Source organism: Octopus bimaculoides, chromosome 14, assembly GCF_046866305.1.
Source record: "Octopus bimaculoides isolate indiv1 chromosome 14, ASM4686630v1, whole genome shotgun sequence".
Classification (NCBI taxonomy): domain Eukaryota; kingdom Metazoa; phylum Mollusca; class Cephalopoda; order Octopoda; family Octopodidae; genus Octopus; species Octopus bimaculoides.
In genome coordinates, this window is record NC_142941.1 from 5,696,180 (window position 1) to 5,708,679 (window position 12,500).

The 12,500-nt window shown below is 35.2% G+C and overlaps 1 protein-coding gene across 2 annotated transcripts in view; it reads left to right on the plus strand.

Moving 5' to 3' along the window:
- The window catches only part of LOC106874640 (uncharacterized), a 182,045-nt gene that overhangs the window by 120,339 nt on the left and 49,206 nt on the right, over nt 1-12,500 (plus strand). For both annotated transcript variants that reach the window (XM_089363154.1, XM_089363153.1), the window contains 2 exons: nt 2,613-2,741; nt 2,983-3,117. In XM_089363154.1, coding sequence (XP_089219280.1) covers nt 2,613-2,741; nt 2,983-3,117 — 264 coding nt within the window. The remainder of the gene's footprint in view (nt 1-2,612; nt 2,742-2,982; nt 3,118-12,500) is intronic.

Sequence of the window (12,500 nt, forward strand, 5' to 3'; positions counted from 1 at the left end):
TTTTGTGTGTACACTGCTCTACTCGCACTTTTAAATTTTTTAAAAAGTAGTTAAAATTATAAAGATGTGGTATTTCAACTTCTACCATGTTCATCTTGGGCTACTAATTAGCACATATTTAAATTTGAAATTGAGCCTTTATAACATATATTTCTGATCTCTCATCTTAACATACAATCTTGTAATAACTAAGGATTTCAACTTTATCCATGGATGGTATTTTTTTCACACTACTTCTGTTACTGCTGTTAATTCTTAGTATGAATCTTAATTATTTATACCGTATGTAGCTTATAAGAATAGGAGGTTTTATAAGTTCTTATTGTTTTTAATTAATTCTCAAACCTTAAAAAAAAAATTTATTTTATTTTATTCAATGCCTGACTCTAAAAGGATCCTTATTATTACATTATTTCAGGGCTTGTAGTGGTTGTGTTATGTTTATTCTATAGTTTGACTTAAATAAATCTAATCCTTATTCCATTAATATTCTGTAGTTAGCCCATGTTAGTCTTAAAACAAGTTCTTGACTATATGAGATAGTATAATTAAACTAGTACACAAGTATCATGTTCTCTATTAGATGTCTTGGATTATTATTGAATTCTTTGTTAATTCCTACCATTCTTTTTATTAGTTCCTTAAACCTTGATAAACTCATTACTATAAACTATATAAATCCTATATTAATTCTTTACATTATAAAAATAAATTTTATCTCTTATGTGTCTTTCAAATAATATTAGATATATTAGCTTAAATTTTAAATTTTAAAATAATTTTTAAAATAATTCAAAATAGTTTCTTGAGTCCAATATATATATAATATTCTTAAACTTCACACCTTATCTATAGCTTTTGAATTCAAAATTGACACTACTCCAGGGTTTTTGTATGAACTAATTACATCTTTATTATTATTAACATAATAAAGCTAATATTGATATCTATAAGTTTTCCATATTTAGTATATGTAAAACAGTACTGATACTTCATTCAGACAAAAGAAAAAGCCCTGTTGACCTAGATGTTTAATATTTAATTCCCCAGCATTATGATAGCAATAAAAAAAAAACCCAACCTAAGATAATGTTGCCACTCTGACCAGAGAAATCTTTATAACCATATCCATGTATAATGGTTACACCTTCCCTTTCCTTAAAAGTGGAAGGGTGATTGCCTCCTTACACTTTGAACCACTAGATAAGTAGACAAATAAAATCAGAGACAGTTAGAATTCTACCGAGAATTAATTACTAGCCTGCTAGCCTTGACTATGTCAAGATGGATTTTTATGTGTTCTTCTTCCCACTTAGATTTTAAATGTTGCCACAATAATAATAATGTCCATTCTGCTGTAATTTTCTATATTCTTGTGCAGCTGAAGATTGCTCTCCATTTTGCATTTAATGTAATGCTCACATTACTTAAATAAATGGAGTAGCATGAAACGTGCGTACTGCAATAACCTTTAAAATCTGTGTTGCTTTTTCTGATATATATATATATATTATATAAGTATATTGTTATCAGTCATTCAACTGCTGTCATACTGGAGCACCGCCCTGAGGAAATGTACACAAACGAATCGAGTGCATTTTTTTTTATAAACGTTATCTGTGTATGATTTTCTTTGCAAAACCGCTGTTACGAGAATGTAAACTATTTAAATCGATTGTTAAGCGCACGATGTGGACCGCACGCAGACAGAAAGGCACACATATGCAAGCACGCTCGCACACGTACATAAATATACATATATATGACCCATATATTTTAGAACATTTACAAATAGAAGATCTTACAGCTGTTTCTAGGATATTTATTATATCCCTTCATCGGAGACGGTGTGAAAGGATGGACAAGCAGTAGTTAATTTAGATAAGATAGGAAAATATATGAAAGAAGGTTTGAAAATGCAATTTTAAAGATGCTTATAGATTAATCGGTTTCACTTTTTCAACAAAAATTACCAAAAGTAAAATGTAAAGCTTTGTATAAGCTTTGTTGTGTTAAGTACTGGTTATCACAAAAGTATTATAATACAGTTATACATTCTTTGATAATAATAAGAAAATGTTAAAAACTGTTTACAAGAAAGAATTTAAGAAAGTGTTCAGAACGGGACTACAAAAACTATTATGAGTTCAATAAAAATCATGTTTATTTGGTAGTATATATATATATATGTGTGTGTGTGTGTGTGTGTGTGTGTGTGTGTGTGTGTGTGTGTGTGTGTGTGTGTGTGTGTGTGTGTGTGTACGGAGGAGATATATTTAAGAATTTACAAAAAATTACAGAGGAATAACTGACCTGACTTTCTGATATTTTCTGCTGTGTGTAGCTAAGGAATGTTTGCTATTTTAAGGGACACTGTGGGAGGTTGGTTGGGGTGGGGAAGAGAAATGTGGACTCAGAAGGACTTTTTGCTTCTGGGCTAGTCTGTCATGGTTCAGTGGTCTTTGAGACTGGTCATACAGGTCAGAATGGTGCGAGTGTGTGTGTCTCTTTGCACGTCTCTATGTGGGCCGTTTTTGATTATATATATATATATATATATATATATATAGGCAGAATACTCCTGATTCATTTCCAACAATACTTTATTTCAGAATGTTCCAATGGTACCTTTGGTCACAATTGTAATGGTTCTTGTCATTGTTCCCTGCCATGTAACCACGTGAGTGGATCGTGTCCAGGTGATTGTGATGCAGGATACACCGGATTCAACTGCCAAAAAGGTTATATTCTGTTCCTTTTTTCCCCAAAATTATTAAATTGTCTATATTTGATTCAATGTTTCTACCTGTTCAATCTTGTTTATGATAACATATTACGTTAATGGAAACAAATGTTTAATGTTTATTTACAAACATACAATATCTTAATTATATTTCTGAAGTAGAAAAGTATTATAGACATAACGTTCATTATATTTAGCAAATGATATCTAATATAATTTTTTTATACCAATATTTTCAGAATGCGAAGGAAATACATTTGGTTTAAACTGTAAAGGTACATGTCACTGTGTCGACAACGAAAACTGCAACAGACAAAATGGAACATGTCTTGGTGGATGTGCTGCTGGATATGAAGGTGACAATTGTCAGCAAGGTATAATTTGAATCTCTATTATATATATATATTTAATTTTAATTTTGCTTTCCTTTTTCTTGCTGAACTCTTTGTACCCTCTTTTCTTCCTCCACTCTAAACAGTCTCTCCATCTCACCGTCGTACAGTTGGACTTCTGAATCTCCTTCCTCCGATGGAGCAACCGGTATTTTCATTGATGTCTCCCCCATACGTAACTCCGCTTCTAACACTTTTTCAACTTTCTTTTCACTTCCTTTATCTATAACCATTTTATCTTCCTACCTACTGGCCACATTCACAATCTCTTTTCCCACCTCTTCTCTCTTCGTTTTCTGTTTCTCTGGCGGAGAACCCATTCCATCTTTCTCTTTCTTTTTTTAACCACAGTGAATCCCTCCTCTGTTGCCTCGACTTGTACCACCTGGTCCATGCTCTCCTGTCTCTCCACCTGCTCCGTTTGTTATTTTCTCTGGGGGGCACCACAATTTCATGTGGCTACTGTTGCTTGAATTGTCAATTCGATCCTATATCCCCAGTAGTTTACCCTCTGGGTCCTGGAAGCCTTCAATATCTTCGCCTCTTCTTTCATATTATACATTATGGATGTCATTAGCCATGCTTCTTTCAGCTCGGGTGGCACCTTACCAACTCGCGCTCTGGCCAAACGTTTGTCACAGTACGATGGCAAGAGTACCCATTCTTCGGATCTTAATGCCTCTGTGGAGTGCTTGATTGCTTCTTCCTCCGATGCATAGTGCACCTCCACAGTGGCATACTTTCTCCCTCTCGTTGTAAATGTTGTTCGTTTTTTTTTTATGTTCTTGAATCATTCTTCGATAGCCTCGCTTTTCCCCATTTATTGAGACTTCATGTGCTTCACTACAGACAACTTTCAGTATTTTAGTTTTTGCTATATTTACTTTCAAGTCAGTCATTTCATTTGTTTCAATCATGGCATTTGTCATATTTTACATTTCTGTGCAGCTGGTAAAAGGAGCAACGTCATCAACAAAGTATAAATCTGCCAGTTTCGTTCTTACCGATAAGACATGTCAATAGGTATTCAAGGACATTCTTAGAGCCTTGTCCAAAATTATCGAAACAAAAATGGACTGAAAAGAACTCAGAAAATCCTGATTCTGTTTTATCACAGCAAAGTGAGTCTCGATAAAGTGAGTTAAAGATTTTGACACGACAGATTTGGTAGACCATATATCTAAAGCATTTTGCAGAACGACTGGCGGGAGTCGCTTACAAAGCTTGGTTTGAAGTCAACATAATTTATCACCACTGGGGTTCAATATTCCGTTGATTGCTCAATGATTTTCCTTAGTATGAATATTTGTTCATTGCATGATCTTCCGGAATAGACTGATCATGAAATTGACGTGCAAGTGGCTGAATACTCCACACACACGCGGACCTTTAACCTAGTTTTGAGGGAGATTCAGTGTGACACACAATATGACAAGGCAGGTCCTTTCAATTACAGATAGAACTCATTTTTGCGACGCTTCGCAGCGCTTCTGACAGCATGTAACCCAGGACAACCTGTTGCATGTTGGGCTCGTCGGCAACTAAACTGGCAGCCCCACTAAGCTTGCTAGTTAAGGAAGGTGACTGTGGGCACTTCAGGGAAATAAATAAGATAACCCGACAAAGGACAGAGGAAATCATGAGAGTCAAATGTCATCCAAAAATGTGTACATATATCTATGATAGACCACTTCCAGACAGTAACTTGTGGAATCGCCCAAGAGTAGAAGTAAACAAACCTATCATCCAGCTAACAGTATGACACTGGTGCCCGCATGTCTTGGCCTATCCTTTCCCGCTGTACAACATAGCGTTTTACTGAAAAAGTGAAACTAGCCAATCGCAAAAACTAGTTCACTTCATGACTATGCAAGTAGTTCTAAAGTAAATGATGATTTCCACACCGGCTCATGCGTTCCCCGGGTAAACAGGGTCTGTGCTAGTTCGCTCCCGCACAGGCATCCAAAGAAATGTAAGATAGGACGCAGGAAAACAATGAATATTGCCGAATGGAATATTACTTGATAAAACTGAGCGTCAGACCCTTCTAGTTGCAAATGAATTAGATAGATACAACATCGACATAAATGCTTTGTGTGAAACAGGATTTACTCAAGCGAAGTTCGACCGGCAGGGACAAAGCTTATCAAATCATGCCAAAGTTATGAAAAATCATAGTCGCTACAGATAAGCATTATCTTTCTTTCCGAAAACCTGCTTGCTTACTTCTAAGTTTGTGGTCCAGTTCCTGTTGTAATCTTCTCACCAGCAGCCAAAACATGACTTTTGGGGCAATAATGAGAAGTGTTGTTGTTGAGACCCCCTTCCGTCATGACTGACCATGGGATTGCACCTAGAAAGTTATCCTCCCAGGTACAAGTCCGGGCAAGGTAGTTTATGGAAGACCAGCAGTCGCCCATGCATACCGGTCTCCCCTCTCCACGCTACCAGTGTTATGCAAGGGAAGGGCAAAGGGGCCGATACAGCTTGGCACATGTGACGTCGCAACTCATTTCTACAGCTGAGTTAACTGGAGCAACGTGAAATAAAGTGTCTTGCTCAAGAACACAACACGCAGCCCGGCCCCGGATTCGAACTCACAACCCCACAATCGTAAGTTCGACGCTCTAACCATTGAGCTATGCGCCTTCACTACGAGAAGTGCTATACCTCGCCAATTGTCGCAATCAGCAATTATTCCGTTATTTAGTAATTTGGCTGTGACTACTTACGGCATTCGGAGGGCGTCTCTCCTTTATTCCAGACTAGCAGAGATACGCGGCGTTGCTCGGGATTTAAATGGCATAGGTCTTAATGTTTTACTTGTTTCGGTCATGTGACTGCAGCCATGCTGGAGCACCACCTTTATTCGAAGAAATCGACCCCAGGATTTATTCTTTGTAAGCCTAGTACTTATTCTATTGGTTTGTTTTGCCAAACGGCTAAGTTATGGGGACGTAAATACAGCAACATCCGTTGTCAAATGATAGTGTAGAAATACAGACACAGGCACACACGTACACACACATATATATATAGACATATATATATATATATATATATATATATATATATATATATATATATATATATATATACATACATACATACATGCATACATACATACATATATATATATATATATAAATATATATATATATATATATATATATATGTAAATGTCTTAATTTATATTTCGTATGTGTATTTCGTGTGCAAGATTCTTGATGTGGATACGTGTGTTGAAAGAAATACAATTAAACCTTGGGAGAGGCATTATGCCGGTAATAAACACACGCACTGGTTCAGTCCTTTATTAATTTATATAGTTTTTTGTTAAATTATTTCATTGCACTCTTGCAATCTCTTCAGTAACTTGTCTCTCCACTTCCAAATGGAAATTAATAAAGGACTGAACCAGTGCGTGTGTTTAATACCGGCATAATGCCTCTCCCAAGGTTTAATTGTCTTAATTTATATAGATGATCAAAAATAAAATCACAGTTGACGAAAAGAGAAACGAACACGCAACCCAGCGAGAAATGTATTAAAAATAACCGTTAACAGATATGGTTGGACACTCGCTCATACAAGCATCCGCAAAAATGTGAGCATGCGCACACGTGAGGTTTGGTGCACAAATACCATGATACCGATTAGATTTAGAAAAACACTTGTCCAAAGCAGCAAAAAATTTTCCAGTGATCTTGGTTGAAACATGCAAACCGAAAATTGGGTTGAACCAGAGGACATCCTGATTCCTATATGTGTTGTTAGACTTATCTGATCGAGTGTGTTGTACAGGATTGGATCAAGCAGTTGAAATATTATGTCGCGTGTTTCTATGAGTTTTCGTTGGTAGTTCGTTGATACGACCAATTCTTTCTGGTCTATATTCTTTATCAGGGTGAGTTCTCAAATTATAACGTTGTGGTGGTATACAATGTGTATGTATGTATGTATATATATATATGTATGTGTGTGTGTGTGTGTGTGTGTATGTATGTATGTATGTATGCATGTATGTATGTATGTATGTATGTATATATATGTATGTATGTATATATGTATGTATGTATATATGTATCTATGTATGTACGTACGTATGTACGTACGTATGTACGTACGTATCTATGTATGTATGCATATGTATACATATGAATAATTGTATATATTGGGTTATCCGGAAAGTTCATGCCGATTTATAGTAGCTTACCTTTCGACTTATTTTAGAGTCTATAAAATAGGATTTGACTACACCTCCATTTAGAGCACAGTTTAAGCTATTTTTTGATGGAAGAAGGTTTATGTTCCAATAACCTGTGTAAATTCTGTAACCCTTTAAAATGGAAGATAAGAAAGTTCATTTTCGGCACTTGATGCTTTTCTTTTTCCGTAAAGGGAAAAATGTCTCACAAGCAACCACAGAAATATGCGCAGTTTACGGTGATGTTTCTTTATCCGAAAGAACTGTACGGAAGTGGTTCGCAAGGTTCCGAGCTGGAGATCGAGGTATGGATGGATGGATAGTTGGATGGGTGGATGGACAGATAAATGGAGAGATACGCAAGATTCATTCCAAGAGTTTTGAGATATTTTCAATAGATATAAAGATGGACAGACAGACTGGCAGGTAGGTAGGTAGGTAGATAGGTAGGTAGGTAGGTAGGTAGGTAGGTAGGCAGACAGGCAGATAGATAGATAGATAGATAGATAGATAGATAGATAGATAGATAGATACAAGGTGTATGCCAGAATAATTAGAGAAAGATTTAATTTCGAAGTAGAAAACGAATCTCCTTTAAAGTAGGAAGATCTGACTTCAATGCACTAACTGCAGCGTTTCGTGGAGGCCCCATGAAGGTCTTCCAAAACAAACTTGAAGGACACTTTCCACAGCCTCTCCTTCAAAACTTAAGGAACAAACAAGTCACAGCGACGAAGGTCTGAACTGTAGGAAGGGTGAGGTACGGTTTTGACATCCCATCTGTCAAGTAAGTTGGTTACCAGACTGGATTGTGGGTTAATTTACTGTCCTGGTTCTTGTGCGGTGGCCTTTTACTGCGAAATTGAATCCTGAACTCCTTCAAAACCAGGTAGCCAGAAGGAACCCAGTGAATATAGATGTTGCTCTTGATATAGGAAAAGAGGATCACCTTGTATTTCCCCATGGATGCTCTACCTGGCGTCTTGTGCCAACCAAAACAAATGCTCAGGTTATACAAGATAATCTGTAAGTAATCTGGAGCATTTCATGAATTTCTGTAGCGTTGCTGATTAGTTCAACACAAAACCTTAATTCTTCTAAATTGTCTTCACGTCCCAACAACATTCTGTAAAATGGTCTGTGACGAGCAGTCTTTAGTAGAGTGGTATTATTAGAGTGATATTACAGCTGTCACCTTCATTCCCTAATAACAAGAGTTGGCAGGTCAGCTTATTAGATATATAGTAGCCTCAAAATTTATATTGATTCCACGAAGCATTGTCTGATATATAAAAATGTTCCCATTGTTTTTTTAAACAATACAAGACAATGCAAGTTCTAAAAATAGCATGTGTCAATCACTTGTACTTTTAACTTATATATCAGTATTTAAGAGTTAAATCTTCGGAGGAACCTTGCTTCGATCTGACTTCTCTATTGTGTAGTGTATTTGTATGAAGTGATGTTATAGAAAATAAGCAGTCGCGAGCGATTCGGGTCTGTTGCTAATACGTGGGTTGATCTCGTTAATTAAGATGGCATCTTATATTTTCAACACTCCAATGTTTAGTTTTCTAGCTTCACTAGAAACCTGGATGTCTTCAGTGTTTTTTGAAGCAATAACTCTTACGTGAAATTGTCTGATGATATTTACGATATAAAATTTGCTACACGTGATTTTATACACCGTGTAGGACTGCAAACATCTCATCGTTGATCGGGTAATTGAGCAATGTATATACGTTGTTGTTTTTCCAATGCCCTTGTTTATTCAGGAACCTCCTCGGGAAGGCTGCAGAGTGTGCCAGTCGAATATTCAATTTCTTCCTACGAAACACACGGCGGATTGCAACAGTTAATTTTCGGTTAAACCATTTTATTCTTAGATATTCGGATTTTCTTTTGATGTCCTGGTGTTTATTTAATCATTCTTCTTCAGAACTTCAAAATTACATGGTGTCTTTTTTTAATTTCTTGCCTCACTATTTACAGACTGTTTTTATTGTATTATTTGCTTCGAATTCCACTGTTAAAAAAACGATTTATTGGATGTCTTTCTAAACCCAGATAACGTGTGCATAAATACGCACACACACACACACACACACACACACACATGCAAACGCATACGCGCGCGCATAGGTATAGATAGAAAGAGAGAGAGAGAGAGATACATACATATATACATACATGCATTTATGCATTTCCTTATCTTTTATCATTTTTGTTTCCGTTATGCGGCCATGCTGTGGCACCACATTGAACGGTTTAGTGGAGCCTACGTACATTTTTGTATACGCACACGGATGCATACATACATGCATACATACATACATACACATATTTATACACTTTCATTTAGTGTTTGGGTATCTTTGGCGTTCTTCTTCAGTTGCCATTTTAATGTGAAATTATCCTAATACTCTCAGTTAAATCAAACCCCTTGTTTCATTTGTTTTGTTACTTCTCACAAGCCACAAATAAAAGGATACTTAAATTATATGAACAGAAATTGTTACAATGTTTGTCCTTATGGAGAATTATCATTAATATGTGAGTATATAACTTTCCATTATGTTGCTTATAATGTATACTCTTGGTTCGATGGATCAATACGACCATTTTGTAAATAGTCACATGCTATTATTGAGATGTGTGAATTATTAAAAGCTAGTTAAAGGGATTTTATGACATTGAAGGAGATTTTCTCGTACTATTAGTTGTCTTATTAATGACGTCGTAAAATGATAGAATATGAGTTTTATTGTCAATACATTTATGACAGCACGGTATCTAGATGTGTGTAATTTTTTACATTTATTGATGGACACAAAAGTATTGAAGGAATTAATAACATCACTGATGTTACATAACATTTGCAGAAGTTATATTGGTATAACATGTTTGTGTTCGACACACCAGTCTCATTATAATTCTTCATGATTTCAGTAAACAACGTACACAGTATTATCTTCAATTTATGCTGAGAGATATTCACATGTAGCCACTATTACACTAGTCTGTTCTAGGCATACATTTGGTCCTCAGTGCAAAAAGTCTTGTCGTTGTTCCCAGCTATGTAACCACATCAATGGATCGTGTCCAGGTGACTGTGAACCAGGGTATTCCGGATTCAACTGCCAAGAAGATTAATTTCAATACATTTTATTTTCATAGTCTTAATTTCTCTATATTTGATTGAATCGTTTTAGGCGTAGATAACTTTCTTACTCATCATAAGAGACTACAATAATGTTATCATAACTCCGATATTTATCTCTAGACATGCAATGAGAAACATACTGTTGATTTCATAATTAGAATTCTAAAGTTAGAAACTATTAGAGACAAGCGCTTTATTACTTGTAGCTAATGATATCTAATGTAATATTTTATATTAATGTGTTCAGTGTGCAGAGAGGGTAAATTTGGTGTCAATTGTAATGATGTATGTCATTGTGTTGACAACAAAAACTGCAACAGACAAAATGGAAGCTGTTCAGATGGATGTTCTGCTGGATATCAAGGTGTCAGTTGTCTGCAAAGTATAATTTAAATCTATATTTTTATAATAAAACACATATCTCAATTAATACAGCTGTTCCTTTCTTAGATTATCCCTGATATTTTAGTAGATCTTTATATTTATACAAACGGAAATGAAATCAGCACTGTCTATAAAGGAATATATCTTCTAAACATTCATTTATTAACTACTTTTTCTATGTTATACTGAAAGATGACACTCCCAAACATAATATTAATTTTAAATATATATATATATATATATATATATATATATATATATATATATGTGTGTGTGTGTGTGTGTGTGTCTGTGTGTAGAGTGTTAGGTGTGATGTACAGAATTAAATATTGAAAAAAAGTCTTCATAATTTTGGAATAACTTCTTTCATTTATTTTATACATATATTAGCACTTTCGTTCGTCATTCGAACTTGTCAAATATAATTCTGTGAAAATACAGAGATCTTGCTTATTTATATAAAACAGGTGTTTTTGGGGGGTTTTGTTTATAACAGAACATTGTTTTGTTTTTTTTTTGTTTTTTGAGGTGAGGCTTTGGAGACAATGGAAGATGTATAAGCAGATAGATAGATAGACAGCCAGATAGAGAGATAGATAGGTAGATTGATAGTCAGACAGATAGAGAGATGGATGTGGTAAAAGAGAGAGAGAAGGGCCATTGTATTGAAATGGTCTTCTTAAGGAGTGTCAAATAAATAAATAAATAAATAAGGATAAAAACTGGTTTACTACTTACTCTATTGTTTTTAGAGGGTTTCTAGGGATGGTAAGAGAAGGAAGAAAAGAAAAGAAAGAAGAGAGAAGAAAAAATAGAGAATAATAAATAGAAAATATAAATAAAATCTAAATGTCTTCCTGTTTTTTCTTTGCTTTTAGTACTTTCCTTTTATATTCTTTGTCCTTTCTTTTTATATACACTTTGAGTCCTATTTAGAATATATTCCTGTCATACATTCATATGACAGGTATTATTATATAAGTGTTGGGTATATTTCAAGTAGTACACCGATAAAGTACGTTCGATGTCTATAGCTACCTGACGTAATCTACGGTAATTATACAATTGTCACTGGAACTTCTTAAGGAATTTGTCAGTGTACGTTGAATATAAAACAAACCATAGAGACGCAAAATGGAAAACACATTCTGTAGCCATCCCCTTCGGGTGCGAAAGTATTTAATTAGTTGTGGTGCATACCTCGGTCCAGAAGCGTCTAGTTAGATGATGCAATAAGTGGTATCTCGTTGTTTCACTATCTTGTTTCATCAAATTGCTTAGTTTGATCAGACACGCATCATGGGATAACTCCCATTGGAACTTGTAGCCATTCTCAACTAAACTCGGAAATAGGCATGAATGAGTGCGTACACAGAAGCCCATACGTGAATATGTGAAGCTATGAACACACACACACACACACACACACACACACACACACACACACACACACACACACACACACACACACACACACACACACACACACACACACATATGTATGCGGGTGTATATGCATATATGTGTCTATTCTATGTACGTGTATATACATGATTATGTATCAATGTATGTATGTGGTTTTGTATATACGTATGTGTATATATGAATATA